The following is a 12,980-nucleotide window of genomic DNA, read 5'->3' as shown; positions in this document are numbered from 1 at the left end:
AAAACACTGGGGATTGAAGCCAAAGTCATTCTACTTCTGAGCTGTACCCTCCCCCACCCCACCCTAACTTTTCTTTTTTTATTTTGAAACAGGGTCTCACTGAATTGCAGGTGACCTTGTCAAGTTGCTGAGACTGACTTTGAGCCTGTGATCATTCTGCCTCAGCCTCCCCAGTCCTGGGATTTCAGGCGTCCTCTACCTCACCTGGCCACTTTGACTTCTTTAGGAGACTTTCTCCTGTCTCAAGTACTACTTCCATATCTGAAAGTAATAAGAATTTAACTGGATGACTCTAGTCAATTTCAAAATTCCAAGTTTCTGCAATGAACATGAAGTCATAGTCCTTGTCTCAGGCCATCGGTACAGAAAATAACAGCTTTGGAGGTCATGAGATAATGTGCACTGTAAGCACTTTTCAGTTTAAAAAGTCAATGCCTCTTCAGCTGGTTGTGGTGGCACACACCTGTGATCCCAGTACTTGGGAGGCTGAGACCGGAGGATCAGAGACTTCAGGACAGACTCCACAGCATAACAAGAATCTCAGGAACCTCACATGACCTTGTTTTGAATAGATAGATGATAAATAGATGCATAGATAGATACACAGATACATAGATAATGATAGATACATAGATGATAGATACATAGATAATGATAGATAGATAGATGATAGCTAGATACATAGATAGTAGATAATGATAGATGCATAGATGATAGATAGATAGATAGATAGATAGATGATAGATAGATAGATAGATAGATAGATAGAGCTAGACAAGTAAATAGTCTATGGATGAGGATCAGATGTTGGACAGCCTTGATCTTAATCCCAGTACCAACAACAACAACAAAAAAGAAGACAGTGGTTTCCTGTGAGAAAAAAATTTTCTATGTTACCCTCAAGTCTGTAATTCCAGTTTTGGGGAGGCTGAGATAGATAGATAGTAGGTTCAAGACCAGTCTCAGCAACTTAGGGAGACTCTGCTTACAAATTTTAAAAAATGAAGGGTTGGAGGTATAACTACAAGCTAGAATGCCCTTGGGTTCAATCCCAGTAGAATAATAAAAAAGTCAATGACTCCTCATGAGAAGAAAGTTTTCTAAGTTATGGGAATGAGTAGATCCAGTGACCGTCTGATGGAGAGGCTGGACAGGGCCGTGGCTGCCATGGGCCTGTGGGAACACGGCTTCTGCTAGGGCTATGTGGTTTGTCATTTGCTCAGCCGTTCTCACCATGAAGACACGAACAGGCTGTCTGCTTTTCTAAATTGTCTAATTTGAAATGAAATATTTATTTTAGTGATCCTACATAATAGGATTGTTCCTGAGGAGAAAAAAGAATTCCAGATTACTACCTACCTGACACTGAATCATTACAGTGATGTATAAAATGTAATGAGATTTCTATTAAACAAATGGCATTTATATACCATGCAAATATTAGCTATGAACACATATTTGTCATCACTGAGACATTGTATCTCAACTAATCTATTTGCAAATATATATTTAGCTGCAGAAGACTTTTAGGGGAACTTTTACTTAGTGATATAAAGTCTGAATATAGAAAAACTATTGCTATTGTGAACAGGCCTTAAAAACAAATATTAACTGTATTATGGTAGTATAATGCATACCCAAACATACAGAGAAAGGTAACTGCAGCCAGAATTCAGTCTATAAAGTCAAGATTATTTTCTCAGGTAATATAACATTGATGTCAATATTGGTAAATTGTTTTTATTTTTATGATAGTTTAAAATTATGGTTAATGTCTCTCAGAAGGTGTATCACACCACCAGTTTTCTAGAATATCATCATGATAATCAATTCATAAATCTCTAATATTTACAAGGATATAGAAAAACTATCTTCCATAGGTTATAATACTCTAACTTTCCAATAAGCCTTCTTATTAAATCACATGAAACTACATTATTTTTCTTCTTTATATAGCTGTTTTGTCATTTTTATTGCCATTGTAAACTTGACTAGAAGTTTCTAATGCTAATATATTTTAACAAATAAGAGGCTATTATATAGGACCTTTGTCTAATATAGTTATATTTTACATCAACCCTTCCAGATTCAAAACATAACTTCTGTCTTTCCTTCGCTCTTCTTTCCTTCTCTTTCTTTTGTACATCTTTTTTCTGCAAATATTTATTGAGGGCCTGATATATGTCAAGCGCCACGTTGATTATTCAGATGAGTGGAAAATATAGAAAAATAACTATAAGCATTTTAACATAGTATTATAATATGATATAAAATATATTTCCATAGCAGTCAAACATAAAACATTATCTCCGCCTGGTATTTATTTTATTTGAAAGATTTGTTTCTGACACCAGATTTTTCACACATTGAGAGCTAAATCTTGTCTTATCCACCTGCAAACTAGTCCCCTACACACCCAGTGCCATATACAGTGACTTATACATACCAGGCACTCAGTGTTTGTTTAATTTAATAGAATCTCTTTAAGATAGCATACAACATACAACAGTATGAAGACTTTCTCCAAAATAATAAAGTTTAAATAATCTATCCCCATCTACAAGCAATAATTTAATACATTTCTTTCCAATATTTTCCTTTTTTGTTGTTGTTGTCGTTTTTTTGTTTTTGTTTTTGGTGGTACTGGGGTTCCTGGAAACACTTCAATCTCCAGACTAAACTCCCAGACTTATTTTTATACATTTTTTAAATTTGGAAACAGGGTCTCTTAAGCCAGCGCGGCTGGCTTTGAACCTGCGTGATCCTCCTGTCTCCGCCTCCCAAGAGAGGAGATTACAAGCTTGTGCCACCACGCCTGGCCAATCTTTTTCTTTGTATACTTGTCAAACTACTATGGATACATTTATGTTTACATACAATTACGAGTTCTGCTTTATTTGTTTATTAGAATGTAAACTTTTACCAGGTCATTAGATAGTTTTCAATATGAGGCAGTTTATTGACTGCCTAATATTTTATCATAAGGACTTATCATTTAAACATTATGTGATTATTGGACAATTCATTGTGTACAATCGTTTATAATTATAAACAATTGCACAACCACAGTTAGTATCCTGAGCACATAAATCTTTGTCTTTGACACTGATAACTTTGCTAAGTAATAGCAAGGTAGTTTGGTAAATAGAAAAAGTTCTTGAAGATTTGTTGATTCTGTTTTAAATTTCCAAGAATTAATTTTTCCATTTGAAGTTTCATAAATAATTTAGAGTAATTATGACCCATTATTTAAAGCATACCTTTACATGTATGTATGTATATATGTATGTATGTATGTATGTATGTATGTATGTATGTTGCGGGTCTAGAGATGGAACCCAGGGGCATTCGACCTCCGAGCTATACCCCCTGCCCTATTTTTTTTTATTCTTTATTTTTAAACAGGGTCTCACTAAGTTGCAGAGGGCCTCACTAAATAGCTGAGACTGTCCACGAACTGCGATCCTCCAGTCTTGACCTCCCAAATGCTGGGATTACAAGTGTGCACCACCACGCCCAGCTCCTTTTTGTATTTTTACGGATGCACTGTAATTATACATCTTAGTGGGATTTAAAGTTATACAAATAAACATGCACATAGGTGAGACATAGTAGTCCCACCCCGGTATCCACTCCTTCCCATAAATAGTAGTGAGCTTGGTAGTGACACTTTCATACATGGGTACTGCATAGTTTGAACTGTTTCTTTCATCAGTTCTTCTTTTTCCCTTCCTCCATCCCTCATCCATCCTCTTCCACTATTCTATAGGTCTCTCTCTTCAATTATCTATAGTGCCTTTTGTTTGGCCCTTGACTTTCTGAGACTGGCTATTCTTACTTGGCATAATATTAGTATAATTCCATTGTGTATGGACCACCTCTTTGTTATCCATTCATCTGTTGACACTGATATTGCTGCTATATTAGACATACTATTATATCAGTCTTAGAACTATCATTCCATATAATCACATTCCCCACTTTGCTTTTGCAAAACAAATTACCACTCAAAATTACCCTGCCTCAAAAATAAGAAAAAAGAAAACAAATCCTGCCAATTTCCCTTCACAGCACAAGTTCCTACTCTTCCTATCATAATTACCCACTATCCTGACTTGGACCATATATTCTTTCCTGTCAGCATCTTCGTGGCTTCATCAGACTCCCCCCTTCCACTTTGACCCCACAGCCAGCAATATCTTTGGTGTTTTTGATACTAAACAGTAACACTCTACCAAACTCTTAAACCTGAATATATCATTCTTTTTTTCTAGTCCTGGTTCCAGATTTGCTAACCTTGCTGAGTTGCCCAGTCCCCTTCAAGATGATGTCATTCAACCAAACGAGAACTCCAGTACTATTCCAAAACTTTGTTTCCCCTCTTCTTGGCATTCTTCCACTTTCATCATATGCCTATCCAAAACATTTCCTGTTATTCTCCAACCCTCAATCTCATTTGTACCCAATCACCCTCGCCTTAGTAGACAGTCTTCCCTAGTGAAAAAATATATGCCTTCTACAATGAGCTCTCTCAGCTTCTCCCTTAGGTATTTCAAAGGCTTTCTGTGTTACATTTCATTGTTGAACCCTTTATCTCTCTTAGAGGGAAATAAAAAACTGCCACTCCTCAAGGTTGTCCTCTACAATTTTACCCACAATCTCAGCTCAGCTTCCTGTGACTTTCCCAATTATTATTTTTTTATTTATTTATTTATTTATTTATTGGTGGTACTAGGGTTCCTGCAAACCCTTCTACCTCCGGGCTACACTCCCAGACCTATTTTTATATTTTTATTTGGAAACAGGGTCTCTTAATCCAGCGAGGCTGGCTTCGAACCTACGCGATCCTCCTGTCTCCGCCTCACAAGTGCGGGGATTATAAGCGTGCGCCACCACGCCCGGCTTTCCTAATGATTTAAATAGTCCCCCACTTGTCAAATCTTTAGCCTCTTCCATCTGCTGCCGGTTCTTCTAAGCCTGGGTAGAAATGTTCATCCCTCGTATCCAAAAAGTATTATTTGCATGTACGAGGTTTTCAGATCCTCCATCTCACTACTCTTTCTTGTGGACAGTCTATACAGAGTTCTTCACCAACTCCTCCATCTCTGCCACACCCCGTCTCTCATAGCTCCCTGCAGTCTAGTTTAAACCCAAATTTTCATGCCTCCCAATCTCCAGTATCAAAATCCATTCAGAAAATCACTGCAAATCAACCCAGAATCAACTGATAACCAATTCAGAAAATAATAACTCAAAATAAAGGCAGAATTTTTATTCAATATAAAAGCATTCTTGAATTTGAACTGTCTACACTATAGAACAGAACCTAAAATATCAACAAGAAAACTGGCATTGCTTTTAGCCACTAAAAATTAAATACTTAAGCATTTTTAAATGCTATTAAAATCACGATTTAAGGACTAATGATTCAATGGCACATTTCTCCTCAAATCAGATCATGGTAATTTCTTAAAGATGAAGTCCATGTGCACATAGGTTATTCATCAGTATTTTATACCATTATTTCATGAACAAAGGGGAATTAACCTCCTCTGATTCATTACCTCTCCACCCATACCAAAATCTTTATAGAGATGAATCTAATTATAACATTTTTTGAATTTTCCACACCAATTTATGTATGCCTTATTTCTGCTAGACATTCTTACTTTGTCCATGCTATCATTATTTCAGACCTTTTTCTATCTGCTTTGTTGGAGTTTCAGCTAGTTAATAGAACATATCACAACTCTTACACATTGTAGGTTTTATGAACATAAAAATTAGCCTGGTCTACTTGTGGATTTTTAATATGAATCAGAACATGTTTTGTTCCTGTTAGCATTGCTTATCACTATCTGTTGCTGCCTCTGTAAGCCATAATTGATTTCAACAGCTATAGTTGATATTGACATTCATATCTTTGTTTCTGCTTATAATCATTTTTTCTTTTTGTATACAATATAATGCTAATTGGTAGTTGCCTCCAGGCACAGTGTCAGAAAATATCTAACCTATAATTAAGTTCCCTCCAGAAAGCCTAGAAACTAACTTGCATTCCATAACTTTTTGCTGTCAATTTTCATTACTAAATACATATTTCATTAAAATGATTACATAGTTTGATGAGATCCATCCACATTGGAAACACAATTTCTCACAGTTCCTCAGAATGATCTGTACTTAGCTTTATCTATTATCCTTTGTCTATAGGTCCCCCAGGCCCACCTGGGATAGTAATTGTGGAGGAAATCACAGAAAGCACAGCCACACTCTCCTGGAGTCCAGCAGCAGACAATCACAGCCCCATCTCCTCCTACAACCTGCAGGCTCGAAGCCCCTTTTCTCTGGGCTGGCAAACAGTAAAGACAGGTAAGAGGCCCTACATCAACATCAGATCCAACCAAAGTTTCATCTCACATAGTAAATCTGCTTACAAACTCACTAAGGTCTTTTTTGGATTCTGGAAACCCACTTTTTCTTCTAATATTGACCACTATTTGCTTCTTTTTATGACTCCCAAAAAAGAAAATAAGCTGCCTTGTTTTTCTCTTTGCTCAGTTTCCAAAGAAGAACCAAATTATGTTCTTCTGTTTGTTGAAATAATTTTAGATTCACATAGAAGTGTCAAAAATAGTACAGAGTTCCTGTCGATCCAATACCCAACTTGCCTCAATAATACAATCTTTCCTGGCCATACTACATTTATCCAGACAGAAAAATGATGTTGGATAATTCTTTCAATTAAACTTCAGCCTTACTTTGGATTTTACCAGTCTGATATGCAATCTCTCTTAGTGTATCTTTCTATTAAAAATCCTTTGCAATTTTATTACATAGATTCAAGCAACCACCCAATCTGGATAAACAACTGTTCCATTGACCCAGTTCTTAGGCTGCTTCTTTATATTCACATATCTGTGTATTTATGAAAAGGAAACCTAAGATAAGTTATGTTATCTAGAAAAGTGACTTTTTAATGCCTTCATTTAAGATGTTTACTTTATAGTTGTATTATTTTCAAAATATTTTATCCCCAATGATTTACTTTTTATGTTTAAAACTAAACTTTTCCTATCTTTCCAATGAGATTGTCCAGCACAGATATGTAAAATCACACACACATGAAATCTGACCGTTTATAATACTATATAAGGAGAACTTCAGAAACAGTTGTCCAACACTAACTGGGATGTGTGCTTTCACTACACTTTAAAAATTATTTATCTGTTTAGAAATAAGATATAAAAATTAGTAGAATAACCAGGAACATTTAGAATTACAGAGAGATGAGAAATAGGTATCTACATACATACAAAGTGGAATGTAGCTCCTTGCATTATCTTATACCTCAATGCAATGGTCACTTGACTGATGCATATTGGCTTCCTGGTTCCATAATTACCTTGTGATGTCAATATAGACCTAAAAAATGCAGGTGTATCTCTGAACATAGTGAATACAGGTAAGATATAAGCTCAAAACACGCAAGCAGATTTACTCAAGAATTCTTACAACCTCCACCCCAGTGATCCCCTTGTAGCCTTATTGTGACCGCTCAAACCTTCTGCTTTGCAGTTAGGACAAGAGCATCATTTCAGACCTAGCTTTGTATCCTCACTTAGGCTATCCCTCTGACGCTTGTGTCTTGCCATGTGTCTCACATAAGTTCTTCTCTTCTCAGAAAGCTTGCCTTTTGAACACTTTGCAGTACTTTTGCATATTTCCTAACTCATCCCCGGGGCCATAATAACCTAGGATATATTTTATTCTACTTCCTACATCAAACCTTTCTTTGTGACACTTACTCTTTTTTTTTTTTTCCTGTAATGGGGATTGAAAACCCAGAGGCAGTTTACCTTTGAGTTACACCCCCAGCCCAATTTTATTTTTATTTTTCAAACAGGGTCTCACTAGAATAATGGGATTCTCACTATTGCTGAGGCTATCCTGAAACCTGTGATCTTCATGTCTCAGCGTCCAAGTACTGACATTACAAGTGTGTGGCACCACATTCAGCTAATAAGAGTTCTTTCTAAATTCTATTTAGCTAGTACATATTTTAAAGATTCTGTGGTTTAGTTGAATTTGTAAGCAAATACATTTTTTCAGAAATATACTTGTATAAACGATCAGTTTTATTCACCATCTCAACGCAAGAACTCTAGCAAGATGTTTCATCATCTAACCCATTTCTCCAAAACCTGATTGCAGCCAGCAGGAGAGGCACGCCATCCTTAGGCAGAGCTCGTTGAGGGGCAGTCCTCAGATTCTGTGCATTCCAATTTCACTGCTTTAAAGGCTTCCTGGTTTCGGCCCATGCCTAATCTCATCACAATTTCTTTCATGCCTATGATAGGGAAGGAAGTCCCTTCAGAGCCATACTAGCTCCTCTGGGACATTGGGCCTTTGTTTTTGTTTTTAAACCTGCTCCCTTAATCAAACTCAGTTCCAGTCAAAATAAGATTTAACCCAGAAATATTTATTTCTTAAATCATGGGTAAAGTTTAAACCCTGTGATAAACCTGATGCCATATATAAACTCGTGTTTGAAAAGCACTTAAAATTACTTTATACACCAAAATAAATATAAAGAATGGTGAATTCACTATTTTTGGTAGTTAACATAAAATGCATATTAAACCTTTATGTGAGCACATCTTAGAGTTAACATATAAATACCGCCCCCACAAATAAGACTCAAAGGTAAATGAGAATAATGTATTCCTTTTGAAGAAAGTATAAAAACATCCATAACAAATAAATAATTCCATTTGCAGACTCCTTTGGTTCTTAAACTGATTTTTCTTTAGAAACATTTCTTTTTCATGCCATTGAGAAGTACTAGATGATCTAGTTTTTTACCATGCCTGCTTAGATATGTCATATACCCTATGATGATATGATTTATTGGTTTTTATTTACTTAACTTGGATACATGTAAGTATTCTATTCATTTTTATGTCTTCAATCTGTGGATATATTTTCAACAGATTGATTGTTTAATTAAAGTTATCAATTGGACAGGCTTATTCAGTATTTTATAATTAAATTATTAGATGTGATTATTTTACTAGGAAACACATTTCAGTAATATTCTTTCCTTGAGACAATATGAGGTGCTTCAGTATCTTTAATTATTGTCATGTTCTCTCTTAAGCACCTGATTTCTTTGAAAACAAGTTGTCCCCACAGTTCCAGAAAAGAATATCTTTATAAAAATATGCCTGCAGAGCTTTTTAAAATACTAACTTTAGTATAAATTATTCATTATTCTTAATCTCTACAATATGGCATTTCAAATTAAAATCCTGATTTTATGAAAAAATACTTTGCTTCTAATTTATTTCACATTGTTTTTTCATTGTGAATACTAATACTTTCAACTTATGTTTTAACAATCATTTTATATCCCTTCCAAGAAACAATAAATTGAGAATTTCCAAATCTGTCTCTTTTAAATTTCACTTAAACGAAAGCTTAGAATTAAGGATGATGGAGAGAGGATGTGTTTTGAGGAGGACATTTTTACAACATATAGTTATAACCAAGAGGATATCAGTAATTGTAGCGTAAGTAAGAAAGATTTTGTGTGTGTGTGGTTTTGCGGATGGAACCCAGAGACCTTCTACCTCTGGGCCACACTTCCAGACCTATTTCATATTTTATTTGGAAACAGAGTCTCACTAAGTTGCTGAGAGCCTCACTAAGTAGATGAGGCTGGCTTTGAACCTGCACAATCCATCTGTCTCAGCCTCCCAAGTACTGGGAGTACAAGCACACACCACCATGACTAGCTCAAGGGAAGATTTTTATATGTACTTTATTTCTTTTTTTTTTTTTTTTTTTTGGTGGTACTGGGGTTCCTGGAAGCCCTTCTACCTCCGGGCTACACTCCCAGACCTATTTTTACATTTTTATTTGGAAACAGGGTCTCCTAAGTCAGCGCGCACGGCTGGCTTCAAACCTGCACGATCCTCCTGTCTCCGCCTCCCAAGTGTGGGGATTACAAGCGTGCGCCACCATGCCTGGCTATATGTACTTTATTTCTAACATAAAGCCTATATTAATAACCACAAGATTTGAACACAAATTAGTGTTATCAATTTTGAAGATGCCAGGCAGTGTGACTCTACTTTCAGACATTTAATAGAAATGTAGTGAGAACTTTCCATATAGTGTTTGAGGTCCCTGGAAAATATCAATGACCAATAACGATAAAATCTCTTTCTTTGTAAAATTGTGCTCTCAAGGGTAAGGACAAACAATAAAAATAGAACAGAATAAGCATGTAAATTGTATAGTATCTTAGGAGCTGATGAGTGCTATGGGGAAAAAAATTAAGGAATAATATTGAGTAAGGGGTACCAGAGGCACAATGAGGGGGGAGTGTATGAGCTGCCATAAGACAATGCTATAGACTGGGTTAATTAAATAGAAATATATTTCCTCACAGTTGTGCATACTGGGAATTTTATGATCAAGATATTGCCTGATTTGGTTCATTAGGAATAGGAAGGCCTGTTTCTTGGCTTGGAGGTTGGGGGTGTTCACCTTCCCACAGTGTGTGTGTGTGTGTGTGTGTGTGTGTGTGTGTGTGTGTGTGTGTGTGAGAGAGAGAGAGAGAGAGAGAGAGAGAGAGAGAGAGAGAGAGAGAGATTCAAGTATTCTCATGCCTCTTCTTAGAAAAACACTAATAAGAACATCACTCTTATAATTTCATTTAATCCTACTTGCTTTCTTAGAGGCCCATCCAAGTACAGCTACACTGAAAGTTTAGGCTTCAGAACATATATTTTCAGAGGACATAATTTGTTCAGAGCATTTTATAGTTTGAAATGAAGTGGTCAATGTGTGCCTCTCTGAGATGGTAGTTTGGATGAATTTTTAAAAAGTGAAGATTTAGGTATGCTGATGTCTAGGGAGAAGCACCTGAAGTAGAAAGAACAATCTACTCAAAGTATTAGAAGGAAAAAATGCAAAAATAGAAACAACAACTTTGATGACAGGCTTGGCACAGTGGGCAAAGCAAAACTGCAGGCACATAGAAGAAAAAATCCATCTATAGATCCTCATGTTCCTGAGGTTGTGTCATTCAGTGATGTTAACTTATGACCTGACTGTAAAGAATCCACCACAATAGCTGAGGCCAATTTTTCACTGTATCCTTTAAATCAGTTAGGATGAGACTTTTAACCCTGGCTAGGCAGAGCCAACACTCCTTGTCAGCTCCAAGAAGTTATAGAAGGAACTTTGCCCTTCATCAGCCCTTAAGATTAAGTAATCCACATCACCGGAATGGGGAAATGAGGACGGATAGGAGAAATAAACAGTATAGGTAGAAACAAACAGAAAAGTAAGACTGTAGATTTAAATATAAAAACTCCATGATGATCCTTATTGACACTTTAATAGGTCTACATCTACATAAGGCCCTCAACTTTAATCCTAAAGACCTATCTCCCCACAGAAAGTTTCTAAGATATTTAGTTAAAAAAAAAAAAAAAAAAAGGATCTATAAGGAAAGTCTGACATTTGGTCAAACTAAGAGGACACCCAGTCAACAATCATTGATTGGAAATCTGGATCCTGAGAATTCTGAGGAAAACCAGACCTCCATTTCTGCCATTCACCCCTACCATCCTTAATGGGAGTTTCCTACAAAATAAATGTAAAGACCCCAAAGTCATTTTTACACTCTTGAGATAGTTTATATTTTCCTGTAAACATGTATCCATCACTTTACTAAATAAATCTCTGACTCTGTCTCTGGGGAAAAAAAGGCAGTAGTAAATGAAACAGGTTTAGAAAACTAACGAGACATGGGCAGAGTGAGGTTCTAGAACATGGTGGAAGATGAGTTTGGAGAGCTATTGGCAGCATCAAGTCATACTGAATATCCCGGATGAATAGAGAGACATTGGATGATTGGCATTCCAAGTCTTACCCTCTAATATATTCATTTAAATTTTGTTAAAAATAGATTATAAGCCAGGTGTGGTGGCTCATATCTGTAATGATAGTAAATGGGAGGCTGAGACATGAGGATTCCATGTTTGAGAACAGCCTAAGCAATGTAACAAGACTCTCAGAAATCTAGCAAAAATGTTTTTCAAAACAAAAAAATAAATAAAAAGGCGAGAGGCATAGATTGGAGGTATAATTCCCTTAGGTTTAATCCTTAATATAAAAAAGAAGAAGAAAATGGAGAAGGGAGGGAGGGAGGATATTTTGAAAAGGGCAGGTAGAGAAGCACTAAACTAGTTAGGAAGCTATTTTTTTCCAACATACAAAAATAAATCCATGTAATTCATCATATAAACAGAACCAAAGACAAAAATCACATGATCATCTCATTAAATGCTGAAAAAGCATTTGATAAAATCCAACATCCATTTATGATAAAAAAAAACACTGCAGAGAATCAGAATAGAAGGAACATACCTCAACATCTTAAAGGCAATCTACAATAAGCTCACAGCCAAAATTATATTAAATTGGGAAAAAAAAACTTTGAGAATTCTCCCTAAAAACAGAAACAAGACAAGGATGTCCTTTATCACTTTTTTTCAATATAGTACTTGATACTCTAGCCAGAGCAATAAGGCAAGAAAAAGAAATCAAAGAATACAAATAGGAAAAGAACTCAAACTTTTACTATTTGCAGATGACATGATACTATACTTAGAAGACCCAACAAACTCAACCAAAAGACATATAGAACTGATCAACAAATTCAGCAAAGTGTTTAGATACAAAATCAATCTTAAAAAATCAGAAGCTTTTCTGTACACCAACTGTAAATCCACTAAAAAAGAAATGCAGAAAACACTTCCACTTAGGATTTCCCACAAAAAAAAATGCTTAGGAATAAACTTAACAAAGTAGGTAAAAGACTTCTACAAAGAAAATTAAAAACATTGAAAAAAGGAATCAAAGAAGATCTTAGAAGATGGAAAGATCTTCCATGTTCATGGATA

At 35.7% G+C, this 12,980-nt stretch overlaps 1 protein-coding gene across 3 annotated transcripts in view; it reads left to right on the top strand.

Annotated features, from left to right (window-relative positions):
* CNTN5 (contactin 5) overlaps positions 1 to 12,980 on the top strand; it is a gene marked incomplete at both ends in the record, with an annotated part of 736,851 nt that overhangs the window by 659,020 nt on the left and 64,851 nt on the right. For all 3 annotated transcript variants that reach the window (XM_080710120.1, XM_080710119.1, XM_080710118.1), the window contains one exon: positions 6,214 to 6,372. In XM_080710120.1, coding sequence (XP_080566246.1) covers positions 6,214 to 6,372 — 159 coding nt within the window. The remainder of the gene's footprint in view (positions 1 to 6,213; positions 6,373 to 12,980) is intronic.

The sequence above is a fragment of the Muscardinus avellanarius genome (genome assembly GCF_963383645.1).
Source record: "Muscardinus avellanarius genome assembly, chromosome: 1".
NCBI classification, from domain to species: Eukaryota; Metazoa; Chordata; class Mammalia; order Rodentia; family Gliridae; genus Muscardinus; species Muscardinus avellanarius.
This window is presented reverse-complemented; position numbering and strand designations above follow the sequence as displayed.